Here is a 21,542-nt window from a genome sequence, read left to right on the forward strand (position 1 = left end):
CCTGTGGATATTAATGGAGAGAAGGGCTTCATTTTTACAGAGACGGAGATGACAAAGGCGGCTAAGGAATTCTGATTTGCTTTGGTCCTAAAATTTACACGCTCAAGACCCTCAATAGATGTCATCAGAATTGCAGTGGTTAAACCCTGGGGGTTATTGGAAATTCCAACGGTTAGTTTCATGGACAGTCACCATGTTCTTGTACAATTGAGATCTGAGAGGGACTTTGTGCATGCATGGGCCCGTGAAGGAAGAATAATAGATGGGTGTTCGTTTCGGTTGTTTCACTGGACGAAAGAATTTGATCTGGCAAAGGAGTCTCCTTTGACACCCCAATGGATATTCCTACCTGGCTTACCGATCCATATGTATCGCCCGGATTGTCTTCAAATACTAGCATCCAGATTTGGTCGATTTTTAGGAGTTGATAATGCGACATTGAACAGGAATAAAATGTCCGGTGCACGGATATGTGTAGAGATTGACCTTCAAAAGGAACCGGTACAGGGATTTCCCATTGTTGTTTCAAATAATAAAGTGATTTGGCAGGAGGTACGGTATGAGAAGCATGGTTTCTATTGTTCCAAATTCTGCTGTCAAGGATACAGAGGTAGTTTGCAGAGCTGGAGAAAATAAGGGCAGGAGGGATAAAGAAATTACTTGTGTGCCTAATAAAATGTGGAGAGAAAAGGAGAAATAGGAAGCAGAAGGACACACAGGCCTCCCGACGCCCATTAATGCAAATCCGAAGGCTGTGGAGTCTTGTGTGAAGAAACTAGAGCAGTCAAGGGGTGTGGAAAAGTTGCTAGTGATAATTGAAGTGCGGGAGGAAGGTGAAGTGAAAAAGGACAGTATCGTTAACGTAGAGAATGTTACACAGCAGAAGGATGGCCATACTGAGGAAGCAGGATCAAGGCATGAGAATTTTGTTCCTGATGCAAAAGATAAAAGGACCAATGAGACATAGGTGGAGGCAGCTACTTTGGTGAATGAAGAGAATTACAGGGATTTAGATGAGGACTAAGCCTTGATTTGTGCACGTGTGGAGGAGGAGATGTTGGGAGTGGATGAGAACCTAGTGGGGCAAGGTGGTGTCGGGGGGAACATGGAGGTAGTATCTGAAGTTTTAGAATTAGAGTGTGTTCAACCCCCAAAGTTAGATGGGACATCTTCGCCTACTTATGCTTCAGACCATGATACTGATAGACCTATACAACTGTTGAGTAAGAACAAACATTATGATTTTGATTCAGATTTACAGGTTTCTTGGGCAACATTGAAGGACCAGCTAGGACAAGGTGTGCGTCATTCCTCAAAATTTAATCTATGATTGACACAATGCTAGTGTGGAATGTAAGAGGTTTGGGAAATCGAGGAGGAAATTGAAAATTTTAGTTAGACATCACCGAGTTGCTATTGTAGCTATTGCTAAGCCATTCTTGGAGGATAACCAGATGTCCCAGCTAGCTAACCGGATACGGCTTCTTAACTGCTGCAGTAATGGTGATGTGGGAGGTAAGTTGTGGGTATTTTGGAAAGAAGACTTAAATTTTGAGACAGTTTGTATGAATAATCAAATGATTTCTGGCTAGCTACTTTTAGATAACAGAAAATTTTTTATTTCTTTCATTTATGCGAAGTGTACTCAAAATGAACGCAAGGAATTGTGGCAAGCTTTGGAGGATTTACAACCTGAATATCACCCTTAGATTGTGGTGGGGGATTTTAAAGTGATTAAAGAGGATGGGGAGAGGATTAAAGGTAATCCACAACCACTTGGAGCCATGGATGAGTTCAATTCTTGCTTGGATAACTGTGGACTCATGGAAATGTCTTTTAGTGGGAGGAGGTTCTCATGGTGTAATGGTCATGAAGGTCACTCTCGTAGCTGGAAAAGGCTTAATAGAGTGGTCATGAATATGAGTTTCTTTAATACTTTCCCTAATGCTCATTTGGAGTATCTAATGAGGAAGTCGTCGGATCATAGTCCTATGGTTATCAATTTTGAGAAATTGGAGATGAGGTACGGCCCATCACCTTTTCGTTTTCAAAATATGTGGTGTTCACATGATTCTTTTATTGACTGTGTGACTAAGGCGTGGGTTGAGTCGGTATATGCCCAGTGTCTTTTGAAGCTTGCAGCCAAATTGAAAAAAACAAAGATAGCTCTTAGAGCATGGAATATAAAGGTTTTTGGGCGTGTAGATCAGAATATTAAGGAACTTGAGGAACGTTTGGAGGTACTAGAAAATCAAATGCTATGTGATTCTGACCCGAGCATTGAAACGGAATTTCTTCTCACCAAGCTAGAACTGGAAATATGGGAACAAAGGGAGGAGACTAGATTCGCACAACAAGCAAAATATTCTTCGCTTAAAGAAGGGGACCAAAGTTCAAATTTTTTCATGCGGTGGTAAAGCAAAGAAGAAGAATTCTGTGATTTCTTACATGAATCTTGCGGATGGGAGTGTGTTAAACTCACCAGAGAGCATTCATCTAGCGGCAACTTCTTACTTTCAGGATTTTTTAATAGAAACAAGAACTCATGAAGTGGCCAACTTATCAACCATTCTAGAGAAGGTTATTACTAAAGAGGAAAATGAGCTTCTTTGTCAAGATCCTTCAAAGGAAGAGGTTAAAGCTGCACCTTTTTCCATTCCTAAAAAGAGTAGCCCAAGTCCTGATGGTTTCGGCTCAACTTTTTATATTTCGTGTTGGGATGTGATTAAAGAAGACTTATTAGAAGCTGCCAAGGATTTCTTTAATGGCACTAATCTACCAAGGTTTTATTCTTCTTCGGATATAGTGCTTAGTCCGAAGGTGCAAGATCCAAAAAGTTTTGATAAGTTCCGCCCCATTAGCCTTTGTTCTGTTGCTTACAAGATTTTTTCTAAGATTATTGTACAGTGCATGACTGGTTTACTTACCCGAATAATATCGCCAGTGCAAGGGGCGTTCATTCCAAGCCGAAGTATATTTGAAAATATTACTCTTGCTCAGGAGATGGTGCACTCCTTGAACAAAAATAATGTAAGTGGTAATATTATGGTGAAAATTGATATGGCAAAGGCATATGACTGGGTCGACTGGGATTTTGTGCTTCGGGTGTTAGAGGGATTTGGTTTCTCTTCAAATTTTTGTAAGTTGGTGGCTGAATGTATTCGGGCTCCTTGGTTTTCCATTATAATGAATGGCTCCTACAAAGGATTTTTCAAGCCTACCAGAGGTTTAAGGCAGGGAGACCCATTATCGTCTTATCGATTTATTGTCATGGAGGAGGTTTTATTTCGATTGCTGCAGAATAACTTTGAGGAGGGGCGTATTAGCTGTTTTTCTCACCCTTTGGGGGCTACTTTGATTTCGCATTTACTCTATGTGGATGACATTTTGATTTTTCTTAATGGGGAGAAAAGATCCATGCGGCATCTTATTAAAGTTATGGGTATCTATGAGCAGTGGTCTGGTCAAATGATTAGCAAAGAAAAATCAGCTATCTTCTTTTCAAAGAAAATTCCAATGTGACGGAGGCAGAGTCTGATAAGATTAATGAGATTTGTGGAGGGTGTTTTCCCGGTCACTTACTTAGGTGTCCCGCTTGTTTCTGGGCGTTTTACGATTAGATCCTTGGAGCCATTGGTTCAAAAAATAAAAAGTAGGTGGCAGGGTGGAAGCTAAAGCTGTTATCGAAAGGTGGTCATCTAATTCTTTTAAAGCATGATATCACTTGTATGACGACTCATTTGTTGACGGTTTTAGACATTCCGAAGGCAATCCACAAGAAGATGAATTCTATCCTCTCAACTTTCTTTTGGGGTGAGATAAATGGAAAGCCAAAATTGAAGTGGTGCTCATGGTCTAAATTGTGGAAGCCCACTAGTGAGGGTGGATTAGGTGTTCGTGATTTTGGTGAAGTTCAAAAATCTATACATATAAAATTAGCATCAAGGCTCATGACTTTAGCTAATCTTTGGACAAAATTCTTCCGTGCTAAATATGTGAAACAAGGACATATCTCCATGGTGGTTCCTAAAGACTTGAGTTCTTAGTTTGGGAAAAGGGTTCGTTTTGGTTTGATAATTGGTTGGCTAGTGGCCCGCTTTGTTTGCACTTTAACAATATTCAAAACCCTCTACTTAATATTAAAATGTGTGGGTGGATGGTGCCTGGGATAGGCAGCACTTAGTGGAGTTGGTTGGTAATGACAAAGCCGAAAAAGTCATACAGAATATTGCTTGTGGGACACCAGGTGAGCATATTCTAATTTGGAAACTCAATGATAAAGGAAGCTTCACGCCGTCAAGTGCATGGGATTTAATTAGAATCAAAGGGCCACATGTAAGGGATATGGATTGGTTGTGGCACAATCTTTTGCCGAAGAAGGTCAGCATATGTGCTTGGAAAGCTCGTTTTGACAACTTGCCGTTGGATGAGAAAGTTCAATCCTTGGGAATTGCTCTTGCTTCTCGGTATAACTGTTGCGAGCTGGAGCAAACAGAAACCTTGAATCATGTGCTTTGTTCGAGCGAGATTGCTGTGAAGGTTTGGGATTTTGCAGCTACAACCTTGGGGGTTCTTTGTACGACTGCAGTTTCTTAGATTTGTTGTGTACAACAATGGTTTACTTATGCTAAGAAATCGACTCAGAAGGGTGTAATCATTGGTATCTTGCCGAGTTTAATAACTTGGAGACTTTGGGTGCGTCGATGTACAGTCCGAATGGAAGGTGCTAAGGAATCGGCTGAAGAAGTTTGGTTGGCAATCAACGTATGGCTTAGGAGGATTTCGGAGAATATGAGATCAAGCAGATCCCTTTCCACTCAAGATAGCAAAGTTCTAAGTGCTCTTGAGATTCCAATTATCACTTCGAAGGCACTGACTCCTTGTGTTGTTAGGTGGGGGAACCCTCGGGTTGGGTCCATAAAGTTAAACAAAGATGGTAGTTGCCGTGGGAACCCAGGGACATGTGGAGGGGGTGGTGTGATTCAAGATTGCAGCGGGGCTTTCCTAGGTGCTTATTCTTCCTTCTTTGGCTATGGCACTAATAATAAAGCCGAACTTAGGGCCCTGACGGAGGGAGTGCGGAGGTGCAAAGAGATGGGTTATATGAATGTGGAGATTGAATGTGACTCTAATCTAGTGGTCGATTGGTTTAGTTCTTGGAGATGCATGATATGGTATTTGTGGGATTTTTTAGAAGAGCTTCTTGAGGCTCTTTCCATGATTAATTTCACCATTGCTCACCAATTCAGAGAAGGAAATAAGGTTGCGGACTTTTTAGCAAGTCAGGGAGAGGAAGGCGTCACAATGAGATATCTAGAGTTTGTTTCTTTACCTCGCCTAATTAGAGGCATGCTACGTCTTGACAAAATTGGTCTTCCTAATTTAAGAGTCTAATGTGTCGTTTTGTCTTCATTTCGTTTTCGTTACATTTTGTTTTTATCTGTTTGTAGCTTGATTTGTTGGAACCACGGTATTCCTCCACCATAAGTGAGGGGTTTTCTAATAAAAAAAGAAGGTGCCGCCCCCTTTTAAAAAAAAAAAACAAGAGTTAGGTCATGAGAAGCAAATATGAAAGCCCCTCTCATTTTCTCAAACTTGTTTTCAATAAAACATTCAAAGAAAATGTTTTCAAGCTTTCTTGTGATAGGCTAGTGATGAAATCCTATGTTTTCATTCAAAACGTTGTTTCTTCCAAACACATTTTCATTCAAATCAATATGCAAACATGATACAAACTCATTCTTTTCAATCATAGTCTTCTTCATTCTTCACTTTTCAAGATTTCAAAAAATTAGAATCATTGAGGCTGCCCCTTTGATAAAGAGTAAATCAAGTGCTTTAGATTTTAAAAGGCATACTTTTGTACTCTTTGACGGTGATTACCTCATTGGATGACCGAAGAGGTTTTAATTTGATTCTTTTTTTTATCTTGATCAAAGCACACATGCACACATAATAGCAGCAGATGACAATAAGGTGGTCGGTTGAGTAGTGATCCTTAAGATGGTTAGTCAACCACAATGTACTCTGAACTGATTTTTTGTTTCTCAAACTTTCGGATTTTTTCTTCGTCTTCTTAACTCCATTTCTCCAACTTTCATTCATTAATGCACCCATTGTTAAGAAAAGATATGCCTATCTCTTCTTTGTCTTCTTAACTTTCGGATTTTTTGTTTCTCAAACTTTAGGATTTTTTTCTGTCTCCTTAACTCCATTTCTCAAGCTTTCATTCATTAATTCACCCATTGTTAAGAATAGATACGCCTATCTCTATCTCATATCAAATCAAGATCAAGAAAATAAAATTGTGGCAACTCCACTTCTTGTTTTGTTTTTGTTTTTATTTTGTCTTGTTCTTTCCTTTAATTCTTCTTGTTTGTGTTGTTCACCACACCAACAATCACCCAGGTCAGATACCAATTGTTGTTCTCAACAATCAGCCCTCAGAAACCAATTGCCAATGTCAAATGTGCACAGCGGAAGACTCACACAAACTCTCACGAACAATCAATGGTACAAGCAAACACTCGATAATAAACTAAACGAACCCAGCAATCACTCAACAATGAGAGTCAATGAAAGCAACAATCAAAACACAAGACTTCACGTAGTTCGGCAATTTGCCTACGTCCACGGGAGCAACGGCTGTTTTCACTATCTCAATGAAGCTTACAAAGCCCTTGAAGCTTACACCAAGCTTAAATCAATCCAGGGTTACATAATAATGATCATATACTAATCTAATGCGTACAGAAGACCTCTAGTATATCTAAAACACTTCTATAGCGATCCCCCGGAGGAAATCCTTCCAAAAACTCTCAATCTACTGATCTTGGATTTGAAAATCCATGATGTCTACGAGTGAAACCGTCGATGGTTTAGGCCAAACCATCGACGGTTTGTAGCCGAGAAGATTGCCCTTGCAGCACTGCCTAAAACCGTCAACAGTTACACCCCAAACCATTGACGGTTTGCCCTCAAGGTTGCACCCTGCATCTCTCTCTTGGTCCCTCGCTTCACGATGCTTTCTCCCGGTACATGCGTTCCACTCAGAATATGAGCCACATGCCCAACAATCTCCACCTTGGCGAATATTCACCACCTAGGTGAAACCCAAAAGCATAATCCTGCTACTCCTCCCGAGCCAGTAGATTAGGACCCGCCTCCTATCTAACACCTAGAGACATAAATCAAAAGCATAATCCCGCTGCTCCTCCTAAGCCAATAGATTGGGACCCACCTCCCGTCCAACACCTAGAGACGTAAATCAAGTCCAAGCAATGCTTGAACTTATCTGTGGTAATAGGAACTCCACCTAACTGAACACTCAACTCCTTGAACGATCCTCTAAACCACAATGTTACCCTGGCAACCTCACTCACTGCCAAGAACACTAATCCAGTTTAACCAGCGCACCCTAAGACTGTACCCTGGACTTCCAACAATTAGGCCTTCCCACAACATACCCCGTTGCAGGCCTTCTGTCATCCAAGTCCCCTGTGTAGCCTCCATCTGCGAACCTCACAACTGATGGATCCCTATGTTGCCAACCAAAGTACCCCACTGCACTGGCGTGTTGACACGACCCGAACATCACCGTCCGTCCTTGAGTACTGAGCGATAGACTGTTTACTTAGATTCGCCAACAGTGTACCGGTGACTGATTTAGCATTAACCATGCTAAACCTCTCCAACACTTGATCCAAAAAACCACCCTGAGATAACCACAATCTCCATGTAGTTTTGTCCACACAGCCACCCTGAGATAACCCCAATCTCCCTGCAGTTATGACCACAAAGTCACCCTGAAACAATCCCAATCTCCTTGTAACTTTATCCTTGTGAATCTCCAACCCAAGAATCCTCTTGGCAGCACCCAAAACCTTCATGTCAATTTCCTTTCACAACAAAGTCCCCAACTAATCTACCTCAGTCAAAACCTTCCCAGCAAACGACATGTCACTCACATACCCACTTGCAGCCTATCTCCCACTCCCCCTCTAGGAGCACCACCAATCCCCCCGTCTGATTCTTATACAATAACTCTATCTTCTCCACCATTACACCTACCCACATTACCCTTCCCCTGGCCGTGCACTGCCTCCACTAATTGCCACCCTATTTGCCATTAGATCACCCAGCTTGAACCCATCTTTCTTATATACCAGAAAGATGCACTATCTAAACATCACACCAAGCCTAGATCCCACCTAACTAGAATTGTACATGGCTAGACCTCTAAACTCTCTCAAACTAGAGAAGTCTACCGCATAGCATATCCAAGTCTCTCCTACAACTCTCCCATCTAGTGATACCTTTGGCGATAGATTAACCGAGAAACACGTCATACTCACTAACTTCACCAAGAAGTCCCTTGCAAGCCCGGCATATCTCATGCTCTGCTCACAAAACTCCTTGAACATTAGCGTACTCAACACCCATATCTGACCAGAGGAACTCTCTCCCGGTCTAGTACTCCACCTCATCCACAAGTTACACCTGGCAAACAACTCCAACTTGTGCCGCATGAGATACCCCCAGAGCTTTCGTGATAACGTCACAAAATACCCCTGTCCAACCCATGATGTTGCCTTTACCGGTCCCCAAACATCCATAACAATGTAGTTAAGAATACCCTCTGTTTTGTGTGTGGTTGGTTTACACAAAATGGTATTATCTGACTCAGAACTCTCAGCTGCAGCTCGACCAACAATTGTGTTACCCAACAGTTCATAGACATTCCCTGCTATCCTCTATCCCTTCATCACCATCAAAGCGCCTTCACACCATCATCACCTTCAGGCTTGTAACTATACCCATTACAATCCAAAGTGCCCAATGATATCACATTCTTCCGTAGATCATGTACATGTCTTACCCCATATAACGTCCTTACCACACCATCATACATCTTAATCCTAATATCTCCCATTCCAACAACTTTACAGACCGCATCGTTTCTCATCAAAACGGAATCAGAATTCACCAATCTGTAAGTGGTGAACCAAGCCTTGTTGGACGTCAAGTGAAAAGAACATCCCAAGTCTAGGATTCAGAAACCCGTGAAGCGTTCTGAACCCAATGAAACAGAAAGCATCTCACCATCACTACTCCCTGAGTCCCCTTCTTCCACTACATTAGCAAATTTTGACAAACACTCTTGAGCTTTTGCCTCCCGCTTCTCCCACTCCGGACATTCCGATTTTATGTGCTCTAGTTTCCCGCACTTAAAACAGCGAATATCCTTCCTCCTCCTGGACTGCGATTGAGTTTTATTACCACTCAATCCGCTCCAAGACTTGCCTCTCCCACGATCCTGATTACCCTTCACCACGAGCCCTTCACCATGTGAACCCTCATCGCTGGCCTTCTTCCTCTGATGAAACCCCAGCAATGCACTCGTGATGTCCTCCAACTCCAAGGTTTCTTTCCCCCAAGTCAGTGTCGTAACCAGATTCTCGTACGTAGGCAACATAGGTAGGGAATTCAGTAGCATCAACACTTTGTCCTCCTCCTCGAACTTCACATCAACTCACCCCAAATCACTAGTGATCTGATTAAATGTGTTGATGTGTTGAGTCAATTCTGAACCCTCTGCTATCTTAAGCCAATATAATTTTTGCTTAAGTTACAGCTTGTTCATCCATAACTTGGACATGTACCAACACTTCAGCTTCAGCCAAATCGTTGCCGGCGAGTCCTCATCCATGACGTGATACAACACGTCATCGAACAGACATAACCTGATAGTGGACACAGTTTCACTTCCAGCTCCTTCCAGCTTGAGTCGTCCATGCTTTCTGGCTTCTTTCCGTATAGACCCTTCATCATCCCTTGCTGCACCAGCAAGTCCTTCACCCTCCTCTGCCACAGCCCGAAGTTCCCCATTCCATCAAAATTATCAACCTCGAACCTCGCAGAAGAGATCACAGTCATTGAGAACCAATAGCTCTTATACCACTTGTTCACCACACCAACAATCACACGATTCTAATACCAATTGTTGTTCTCAACAATCAGCCCTCAGAAACCAATTGTCAGTGTCAAATGTGCACAGCAGAAGACTCACACAAACTCTCACGAACAATCAATGGAACAAGCAAGAAAGCACTCGATGATGAACTATACGAACATAGCAATCATCAACAATGAGAATCAATGAAAGCAACAATCAAAATACAAGAATTTACATGGTTCGGCAATTTGCCTACGTCCACGGGAGCAACGACTGTTTTCACTTTCTCAATTAAGCTTACAAAGCCCTTGAAATTTACACCAAGCTTAAATCAATCTAGGGTTACATAATAATGATTATATACTAATCTAATGCGTACAGAAGAACTCCAGTATATCTAAAACACTTTTGTAGCTATCCCCCGGAGGGAATCCCTCCAAAAACTCCCAATCTACTGATCTCAAATTCAAAAATCCGTGACCTCCGCGAGCGAAACCGTCGACGGTTTGTAGCTGAGAAGATTGCCCATGCAGCACTACCTAAAACCGTCGATGGTTACACTCCAAACCGTCAATGGTTTGCCCTCAAGGCTGCACCCTGCATCTCTCTCTTGGTCCCTCGCTTCACGATGCTTTCTCCTGGTACATGCGCTCCACTCAAAATCAAGATGTATAATGGTGTAGTGAAGGCGTTATGTGATGTAAGGCACATACCGGAGTTGAGGAAGAATCTGATTTTGTTAGGCACCTTAGAGTGTAACGGGTTTCGTTACAAGTATGAAGGTGGAGTAATGAAGGTGAGCAAGGGTGTTCTTCCTGTGATAAAGAGGCTGAGAGTACCACTGTTGGGTACTATGGTTATAGGTGGAGCTTCAGCCATAAAGTCTAAGTATGACAATACCGTTTTGTGGCATATACGGTTAAGGCATATAGATGAGCGTGAAATGAAGGAACTTCGCAAGAGAAATCTTTTGAAGGGGCTCAAATCATGTAAGCTGAAATAGAGTTCAGTTCATGGAAGCCACGCACAAGACGGAGGGAATACTTGACTACATTCACTCGGATGTTTGGGGGCTGGTGAAAGTGGCATCACAAGGGAGGAATGTGTAGTTCGTGCGTTTCATTAATGATTACTCACGAAAGGTCTGGGTGTACTTCATGCGGCACAAGTCAGAGACGTTTGCCAAGTTTAAATTGTGGAAATTTGAAGTGGAAAATCACACCGGGAGAAAATTAAGTGCCTCAGGTCAAACAATGGCACTGAGTACACAAACTCGAGTTTCTAAGATTTTTGCAAGCAGCATGGCATAAGGAAACATTTTACAGTACGCAAGACACTACAACAAAATGGCGTGGCGGAAAGGATGAATAAAACCCTAGCTAAAAGGGCTCGGTGTCTTAGGTTGAATGTTGGACTCACTAAGAATTTCTAGGTCAAGGCAGTGAGTATGGGTTGTTTCTTGGTTAACAGATCACCAAGGGCATCACAAGATGGGAAAGTTGCTAAGGAGGTTTGGACAAGTAACAAGGTAAACTACTCCAACTTGAAAGTATTTGGGTGTCTAGCCTATGTGCACATTCTTGGTGAGGAGAGATCAAAGTTTGAGGCGAAGTCTAGACGGTGCATTTTTTCTGGGATATCAGAAAAGTGCGAAAGGGTTCAAGCTATGAGATCCGGCGGCAAACAAGGTGGTGATCAGTAGAGACGTGGTTTTCGATGAGAAAGTCATGTTGCGGCGTACTCAAGAAGAAAAAGAAAAATAGATACCAGAAAACTGCAGCAAAAACGAGCACATTGTGCATGTGAAGTTGGAGACTCAGGGCAGAAATGCAAAGAGTTCTCGAGAGATCAGCACGCGGTGCAGGTGGAACTGGAGACTCAGGGCAACGTAGGGAGCTCTAGCTCGGGAGACTAGCAGCATCGAAGTATAGTTATAGATAGACCCAGATGCATCGTCAGACCACCGCCCAGGTACGGTTTTGATGATCTAGTGTCTTATGCACTTATCACTCGTGGTGGGAATCCTACTATATTTCCGGAGGTTGTGCACAGTTAGGAGAAAAATAGTTGGATGGGTGCTATGATGGAGGAGATGAAACCACTGCATAAGAACCATACGTGGGATTTGGTAGAGCTTCTAGCTGGGAAGAGGACGATTGGATGCAAGTGGTGTGCAGAAAGAAAGAAACAATTTCAGAAAAAGAAAAAGAGAAGTTCAAGACTCGCTTGGTAGCAGCAAAGGGATACTCGCAGAGGAAGGGAGTTGATTATAATGAAATATTCTCCCCTGTGGTCAGACACACTTCCATTAGGGTAGTGTTAGGACTGGTGGCGCAATATGACATGCATTTGAGACAACGTTCCTCCATGGTGATTTAGAGGAGCTGATTTACATGACACAACCAAAAGGGTTTTGCCAACCTGTACAGGAGCACTTGGTTTGTAAACTAAAAAAATCACTTTATGGGCTGAAGCAATCTCCGAGGCAGTGGTACAAACGGTTTGACGCCTATATGATCCGTATCGGCTACAGGAGGTGTGACTACGATTGCTGCATCTATGCAAGGAGTCTTGGGGACGGTTCTCTCATATTTTTGTTGTTTTATGTCAACGACATGCTGATTGCTACGAGAGACATGACTGAGGTGAATCAGTTGAAGACTCTGCTGAGTAAAGAGTTCAACATGAAAGACTTGGGTGCAGCCAAGAGATTCTTGGCATGGAGATTCACAAGGACAGAGTTGCAAGGAGATTGTGGTTATCTCAGGGTGACTATGTGTAGAAGGTGTTAGAGAGGATTAGCATGTCTAATGCTAAACCGGTGAGTACACCGTTAGCGAGTCATTTAAGGCTATCTATCACCCAGTGCCCAAAGACGAACAATGAGATTCGTGACATGTCGAAGGTCCTCTATGCTAGTGCAGTGGGGTGTATGATGTATGTCATGGTGTGTATAAGGCCGGACCTGGCACATGCTATCAGTGTGATGAGTAAGAGTAAGTTCTTTTCGAATCCGGGTCAACAGCGTTCGGATGCAGTCAAGTGGATTCTTAGGTACTTTAGGAGTACAACCGAATATGGCATTATGATCAGCAAACAACAGAGTGATCCATCAATGGTAGGGTACGTGGATGCTAACTATGCAAGAGACTTGGATGACAAGAGGTCTACCACAGGATACGTATTCACCCTTGTGGGAGAACCTATTTGTTGGAAGTCTATGGTGCAGTCGCTTGTTGCCTTATCTACTACTGAGACGTAGTACATGGCACTGGCTGAGGCTACCAAGGAAGAATTGTGGCTCACAGGATTGGTCAGAGAGCTGGGTGTCCAGCAAGGTGGAGTTCGAATGCAGTGTGGTAGTCAAAGTGTCATCTACTTGGCGAAGAACCAGGTGTATCATGCAAGGACAAAGCATATTGACATGCGGTTTCAAAAAATTAGGGAACTAGTTGCTTTAGGTGAACTTCTACTTGAGAAGGTTCACACGTCTGATAATGCAGCTGATATGTTGACAAATCCTGTCACAACGAACAAGTTCAAGCATTGCTTGGACTTGATCGACGTCTCCAGGTGCTAGACGGGAAATGATCCCAATCTACTATCCCAGGTGGAGCAGCGGGTTATACTTTCATATTTCTCCCAAGTGGTGAATATTTGCCAAGATAAAGATTGTTGGAGATGTGGCTCATATTGAGTGGAACGCATGCTCCAGGAAAACATGGTGAAGCAAAGAACAAGGAAGCTGGTTGCAGGAAGAAACTGTTGATTGTTTGGTCGACGGTGATTGACAGTTTTGGCCTCGGGAGAAAATCGTCGACGGTTTTAGTCTACAGAAGGAATAGCTCTCCAGGTGCTAGACGGGAGGCGGTCCCAATCAACTATCCTAGGTGGAGCAACGGGTTATGCTTTCATATTTCTCCTAAGTGATGAATATTCGCCAAGGTGGAGATTGTTAGAGATGTGGCTCATATTGAGTGGAACGCATGCGCCAGGAAAGCATGGTGAAGCAAAGAACAAGGAAACTAGTTGCAGGTAGAAACTGTCGATTGTTTGGTCAACAGTGATCGACGGTTTTGGCCTTGGGGGAAAACCGTTGAAGGTTTCAGTCTACAGAAGGATCAGCTTTCGATAGATAACTGAAACCATCAACGGTTTCAGTCCATACCAACCGTCAACGATTTTTGCTAAAATTGTCGACGATTTTGTTCGGCGCAAATCACGGATTTTAAATCAGGAGATTAGTAGATTGGGAGATTTGGAGGATTTTCCTCCGAGATTTGCTACAGAAGTGTTTTAGTTGTATTCTAAGTCTTCTATACGCATAGGGTTAAAATATAACCATATTTTGTAACCCTTGATGTATGCTTGACAATTTGATAATGAAAATCAGCTGCTTGCTCCCGTGGACATAGGCACATTGTCGAACCACGTAAATTCTTGTGTCTTTGATTTTATTGCTTTCCATTATTCTCATTGTGATTGATTGTTCCATATATTCATCGTTGGTTGCTTGCACTGCTTGTTCCGATTCGATTTGTTGGTTTCTGCTACACATTGGCATTGGCATTCAGGCCACTTTGCACAACAAATCGTATGACCTCGTCCAAAGTGGCTGCACTTGCGAAGGAGGTCTCTATCTCATCCATCTCTTCTACCACAGCCACTTGAACCACCTCGAGAACTTCTGAGACTGCTTGGTTGAAAACCAAAATCACTCTATGAATCGAAAGCAATCCTCTCAGAGCAATGGGTTGAAGCTCTATATGCAAATGCAAGAAAAAGCACACTAAAAGAAGCCAAAGGACCCAAGAACAAACATCGGCAAAGGATGGCAATTCTGCACTAACAAGTTTCTAGGACCAGATTGCCTCAAACTCAAGTTTAAAACACACTAGAACCTGAAGAACTATCATCTGCTCCCCCTACTACGACATCTCACAAACAACGGCAACTATGGGTTGCACTATGTTAAGTTCCCCATGAATGCGCTTCATCCACGCAAAGTACTCTATAACACTCCTCTCTCTCAGTTGTAACTAAAAGTACTCTGAGGATAGATTGTACATACATGTAAGGTTACTGGAATACACAAACTCGACATAATCTCAAATCTCCTTGCAAACATCCAAATGCATGCACAATATGTGCAATTTGGGTTCCATAGAGTTCCACAAGAGGGAAACAATCTGCACCTCTCCTGAATCCATACTTCTTTCCTTTTCTCATCAAAGTACCGGCCAAGATTTGAACAAGTATTCAAACGTACCTAATCTTGTCAAATAGACATTAATAGCCATAGACCACTTGACATAATTCTTTCCCTCTAACTTTTCGGTTGTTATCTATAGCAATGATGAAGGACTCGTACTTTTGGGATTATGGACCATACTTTTGAACAAGTGTTCAGATTTACCTAATCTTGTCAGCTAGACATTAAAAGCCTTAGACCACTGAACAAATTATTTCCCTCTAACTTTTAGGATGTTATTTGTGGGATGAAGGACACATACTTTTAGGATTCATGGACTCCATCCAACACTCACAAACTAGACTAATGACAAACAAGGTGAGCGATCAAAATGACCAAAACAACCACAAGCGAGGTGAACCAATGAAACAACGATGAACAAGTCACCAACATATTGACATAACGCTAGCGCAACTCCACACAACCAACATATGAACATTGTCACTACTCCAAGAGACTCACTGCTGACCTTTAAAAATAGCGAACAACCACTAACAGATTGCCATGAGTGCATGCTCATAAAAGGTTGGATAGAACCAAAAAAAACATTACCAACAACTTGTTATTATGGTCTACAAAAGAAATCAAAGCATTCTAGAAAAAGTTGTGGTAAAACCTAGTCCAGAAATCATGCGCCAACAAGTGGGGTCGGAGCTGCCAGCAAATGGCCAGCACTTTGGGTGCGTGGAGGGGTGAAATTTGGAAGGATACTTATGATTTTGAGAAGGCCAGCCGTAGCCTGGGTGTTTTTCAATGACTGCTAAGTTTTCCGACAATCTCGTCACTGGTTTTTTCTGGCTATAGAAGTGCAGTTGATCCTCCTATACTAGCTGATTTACATATGTTGATCAGATTTAGAACTTGGTTTGGTGGTAGGGTTTAAGTTGTATTTGATCTGATACCATGTTAAGATACTACGTAAAAGGAAGACCGAATCTCTCCCTCTATTTATAATACATGGCAAGTACATTCCAATGATCATAATACCCTTACTAACTTACACTTATTAATATAACACTAACACACCAATAATGCTAAATGACCACCATTAACAGTCACAATATAGAAATGAAGAAGATAGAGAAAGGGACCAAAAAAATAAAAAATAAAAATAAAAAAGAGGGGGGAGAGGGGGGGGGGGGGAAGAGAAGAAAAGAGATGCTTTTATATGTAGAGCATTGTACAATTCAACAAATTACTAAAACACCAACTTACTTGATTGAAGGCAGCAATCCCAAATGAGTAGTCTCGTCCACTTTTGTCAAATTCTTCTGGGTATCAGATATCTGACAAAGAAGCAGCCAGACATTAATAGGAACGACGACCCACCATGAATTTGATACAATCATTGAAACGGGAAATAAAATTTTTACTAAAAGAAAAAATTGTAGAAACATACTCTGTTCAAACCTAATGAATTTCTGGGGAAACAAGCGAACGTATTATTGAGCCCCGAAAAAAGTGAGCCTGTAAAGAAGTCGCAGGAAGCAAAGGAAAGCCGAAAAGCGGCCATTGCGGACCCAAGACAACGAATCTTCAAGTCTGTAATGAAGGGAAGAGACTAGAGTTTTTCAGTCACGAAAACGGAGAGCCATTTTTAGAGGATCAATTCGCTTGTGCTAATGGAACAAAAACATTGTAAGATTATTTTGGAAAAAAAAAAACAGAGGAAAAATTGTAAGAGCGGTTACTGTTCCGAGAGATCATCGCTCCTTCCACCTTTTATTTCAGCCTTTTTGGTATGCACAAGATCCATCCTCTCCTATATCATGTCCCCTATGGATAATAATAATAATAATAATAATAATAATAATAATTTTCTTACCAAAAAAAAAATTACTCGCAAAGGTGTTAAATAAATAAACAATATTATTCCGGAATTAATAAAAGAAGATCTCTTTACAATGGTATTTATACTAGTATTTATGCTAGTACATAAAATGAAAAATACAACTGAATTAACAACTAACAAATTAACAACTAAACTAACAATCAACAAACTAACAACTCTAATACGCCCCCACAAGATAGAGATGGGGAATAAAGATTTAACATCTCCATCTTGCAGTAAAAAAAACAAACATAATGCATCAAAATCTAATTGCATTGCCAAATACAACTACAAAAATCAGCAAATTTACAGATTTTTTTTTTTTATAAGATTTCACAATCTTGGGCTTCGCGCTCTTTGAAGAAGTTGTCTTAGCCAGTGCTTTCTTTGCAACAGGCTTCGAAGCTGCAACTTTCTGTCCCGGCGAAGTCTTGGTTGAGATTCTTAATGCTTTAATTGGCTTGTCCTTTGGCTTCGTCTTTGGCTTTGCCACGACTTTTGACTTTACTGCAGGTTTTGGTTTTCAGCAGCTTTGGCCTTCTTTGTTTTGGCTGGAGCTTTCGCTTTTGTCTCTTTCGATGCCTTTGCAGATTTTGCTTTTGTGGCTACTGCCGGCTTCTTCTTTGCCACATCAATAACTACTGGCTTCACCGCCGGTGACTGAGACCAGATCGGTGGTGGCTTCACCGCCACAAGCAGCTCCTTTGTGTCATTCTTTCGAATACTTGGAGCACAATCAGCAATTTTCATAGAAGCAAAATGCCATAGAAAACTCAGGTTCCACCGTGAATCACCAACTCCTTTGTGTCATTTTTTCAAACACTTGGAGCACACACAGGTAAATCCTTTGAAATGAAACCATACTAAACAAAATTCCCAAAATTTCATAGCAGAATATGGGAGAAAGAAAAAAAATATATGTGGAAGCAAGAATCAGAAAAACAAAAAATCCGAGGAGTGATCCTAATCCTGATCCTGATCTTGATCCTGATCCTGAACGAACCCATGAATCTTGATTGCAAGAACAGTTTACTTGTTCTTTGATCGCTGGAAAAACGGATGAGATTTGCGGACTCAGCTCCAACAAACATCGTCATCCTTGGTGAGTAATGATTTTTTTTTTTTTACTCTGATATGCCCATAATAATCTAGCTAGTGAAGGCAGGTCAACACCAATCTCGCACTTTCTTCGGGTTTGACATTCTAACAAGTAATCAGCTCCGATCCAATAAAGAGGAGAAGAGATCCACGCCAACGCCCTTAATAACCGAGTAATAGGTGCACACATTTATTGCTGGAGAGCGATTCACGCCTCCGTACAATAAATGCGAGCCAACTGGCGGTCAACTCGAGCCCCTATAAGAAGGGATTTGGAGAAAAGGCAAAGGTAAGTCATTAAACACAATCATACTGTTGCATTCAGCCTCTCTAAAAGTATTCCTCTTACTTAGGCATCGAAGTGACCCCTCGGAGTACACCCCGGGTCCTCCAAGCCTTTATTTTCTTCCTCTTTCAAGTCAACGAGAGTCGAAGGAGCATCCCAACTATTTTTACCTCGCAACAGTTGGCGCCGTCTGTGGGAACTGCTTTTAGGAGGCAATATTATCTTGCTCTCAACTTTCAACATTCCAGCAATGCCGACCTCACTCAATTCTACTTCCCTCCCTACTACAAAAGAACCATCCCAATCCATCAAATCCACGCCTGCAGAATCATCCGGTGTCAGTACGGAGGAGTTCCTTGCTTTCCAGAAGGAAATGAAGGACATGCTCAACCAACTCTTATAACAAAAGGGTCAAGAAGGGCACGTCCTCCCCCAACCGCAAGAGAATCCCAGCGCAAACAGGCAAGCTAACAAACCAGTGGAGAAAGAGGATAAAACTCAACTCAACAAGAAGGTAGAAGATGCAAATAGCGTGTATGTCAACCAACAAAGATCCATGGAGCTTGAAGAAAGAATCAAGAAGATAGATCATATAGAGAAGATGATGAAAGAGGGCAGAACCAAACCCTACCACGGGGAAGCATCCCTGAGGTCTTCGAAGCCGCCATTCAATAAAGAAATCATGGAGGCTCCATTGCCAAGTAGATTCAAGATGCCCACTTTTGACAGGTACGAGGGTTTATCTAACCCAATTGATCACCTAGATAATTTTAAAATGTTGATGTAGTTGCAAGGAGCTCCAGACGCAATTATGTGTCGAGCTTTTGCGACTACCCTTAAGGGTACTGCCAAAGATTGGTACCGCACATTGCGATCCGGATCCATCGGCTCCTTCTCAGACATGGAACAACTCTTCACCGACCACTTCCTTAGCAGTAGGAGAGTTGCTAAAACAATTGGCCATCTCATGAGCATAGCGCAAGGAGAGCAGGAGACTCTTAAAGATTTTATGCATTGCTTCAACATGGCAACCCTAGAGATTCGCAACTTAGACATGGGGGTGGCATTAGCAGCCCTGACAACGGCTCTCCAGCCTAAAAGCTTCTTATACTCGCTGAGGAAAAAGTCACCGATAAACATGGGGGAACTGATGGTCCGAGCACAGAAGTACATCAATCTGGAGGAGATGATGGATACAAGAGGAAGTTGCCTAGAGCGGAAAAGGAAAAACAGTAGCAGAGAAACAGGGGATCCCTTTAGATCCACAAAAAGACACGAGGCTAGTGCGTTGCACCCGGGTCAAAAGATGAGAGGACAGCACAACAAGTTCTCCACCTACACACCCCTGAATGTACCGCTCTTAGAGTTACTGATGCAGATCAAAAAGAAGGACTACATCTCGTAGCCTGAACCTATGCGAACGCCTCTACATAAGCGAAACATGTCCAAGTTCTGCGCATTCCATAAGGATCACGGCCACGACACAGAAGAATGCATTCAGTTAAGAAAGAAATCAAAGTCCTAATAAGAAGGGGACATCTGTCAAAGTTTATCAAGAAAGAAAATCCACAAAAGGAACCACTCGAGCAGAGAAGGCATGGCCCAAAAGAGAAGGAAGAGCAGGTCATTGGGGAAATTGCGGTGATCTTCGAGGGATCCGCCAGTGGAGAAGATAGCGGGAGTGCACGCAAAAGATATGCTAAACAGGTGCTGACGATGGAGAAGGGAGAAACGAGTAGCAAACAAAACAGAAGAGATGACATCATAACCTTTGACAGCGGAGACGAAGAAGGGGTGCAGCAACCACATGATGACGCACTAGTGCTCTCCCTACTCGTGGCCAATTACATGGTCAGACGCATACTAATAGACAATGGGAGCTCGGCCAACATCATGTTCTGGTCGGTCCTGGTTGGAAAGAAGATCGGCAAGGAACGATTGAAGACCATCTCGACCCCCTTGGTAGGATTTGGGGAGACACTGTTCACCCTTTGGGTACAATCACGTTACCGGTGACAATAGGGACGACCCCGCAGCAGGTAATGACGTTGACAGAATTCCTGGTGGTCGATCGACCTTCGGTATACAATGTCATCTTGGGTCGCCCTTTCCTTAACGTAGTTCAGGCGGTGACGTCAACGTACCACCTCAAAGTCAAATTCCCTACACCACAAGGATAGGATTTGCCAAGGGAGATTGATTACGCGTCAAAACTGCGTAATTGGGCATTGTTATCTGGGCTTTACGGTTTATATTTTTAATTAAATGTCCAAAATTATTCAATATTTTAATAATGTGCCAAAATCATCATTATTGAACTTTATTGCACTATTTATGAAGTTTTGGTATTTTTTTATCGCAGGAAAATTCCAAGGAACCAAAACCGACACCTGTTCATATTTCATGCATAACTTTTCCATCCAAGCTCCGATCGATACGATTCAAATTTCTAGAGAAAGAGGAAAGGATTATCTACATCTTTAGTGTTTTGAGTTTTGTGAGATACTAATTCTAGAAGAGTCAGATTTGCAATGAACAGAGAATGAAAAAATGAAAAAAAAAAAATATATATATATATATATATATAACAATCCGGGTCGGGTCTCCCATCCGGGTCAATCCTCTCCATCTAGGTCTAGGGCAGCCCCTCCTATTTAAGCTCCCTTCTTCTCCTGTGCAGGGTGTGCCTCCGGCACCCTTCTCTCTCCCTCAAACTCTCCTCTCTTCTTCTCCTTTTCTTCTTCTTCTTCTCTTCTCTTTACTTTGATTTATTCTCGTCTTCTCGCTCTTTCTCTATTTCTATTTGTTTTCTTTTTCTTCCCCCAAGCTCTGCAAACCCGAGACTCAGTCCTCCCTTCTCTTTCAGTCCTCTTCTTCTTCCTTTAGTTAACAATTCCAGCCGTGGCAGCCCCTGTTCCAGCACCTACGACTCCATCACAGCAGCCACGGTCGAACACAGCACCAGCAGTTCCTCTGCTCAGCCTGTAGCAGACCACCACAACCCCCTGCTGCTGCCATCAACAGCAACACCACAGCAGCAGCTTCTCCCCTTCTCCTCCTCGTCCAGCTCTCCACGCACCAGTCACAGCCGCAGTAGCTTCACGGCACAGCAGAACTCCAA

The 21,542-nt window shown here is 42.4% G+C and overlaps 2 protein-coding genes across 7 annotated transcripts in view; one reads left to right on the forward strand and one right to left on the reverse strand.

The window, feature by feature from the left end:
- Nucleotides 1-16,972, reverse strand: part of LOC131162455 (beta carbonic anhydrase 5, chloroplastic-like) — a 31,864-nt gene extending 14,892 nt beyond the window's left edge. For 5 of the 6 annotated variants that reach the window (XM_058118951.1, XM_058118950.1, XM_058118952.1 and 2 more), the window contains exons 1-3: nucleotides 16,898-16,972; nucleotides 16,606-16,748; nucleotides 16,422-16,492 (exon numbers count right to left, since the gene is read on the reverse strand). In XM_058118951.1, the coding sequence (XP_057974934.1) occupies nucleotides 16,422-16,492; nucleotides 16,606-16,748; nucleotides 16,898-16,913 (230 nt within the window). In that variant the 5' untranslated portion in view covers nucleotides 16,914-16,972. The remainder of the gene's footprint in view (nucleotides 1-16,421; nucleotides 16,493-16,605; nucleotides 16,749-16,897) is intronic. The other variant, XM_058118947.1, reaches the window with a different exon arrangement.
- A 2,260-nt stretch (nucleotides 16,973-19,232) lies between these two features.
- LOC131162693 (uncharacterized) lies at nucleotides 19,233-19,826 on the forward strand. Its single transcript, XM_058119300.1, has one exon. It carries the CDS (start codon nucleotides 19,233-19,235, stop codon nucleotides 19,824-19,826), a length of 594 nt encoding a protein of 197 aa, XP_057975283.1.
- Nucleotides 19,827-21,542: the final 1,716 nt, after the last annotated feature.

Source organism: Malania oleifera, chromosome 8 (assembly GCF_029873635.1).
Source record: "Malania oleifera isolate guangnan ecotype guangnan chromosome 8, ASM2987363v1, whole genome shotgun sequence".
NCBI classification, from domain to species: Eukaryota; Viridiplantae; Streptophyta; class Magnoliopsida; order Santalales; family Ximeniaceae; genus Malania; species Malania oleifera.

What these genes read in the sequence shown, in the direction of transcription:
- LOC131162693 (XM_058119300.1), top strand. Translation starts at nt 19,233, where the DNA reads ATGTGTCGAGCTTTTGCGACTACCCTTAAGGGTACTGCCAAAGATTGG.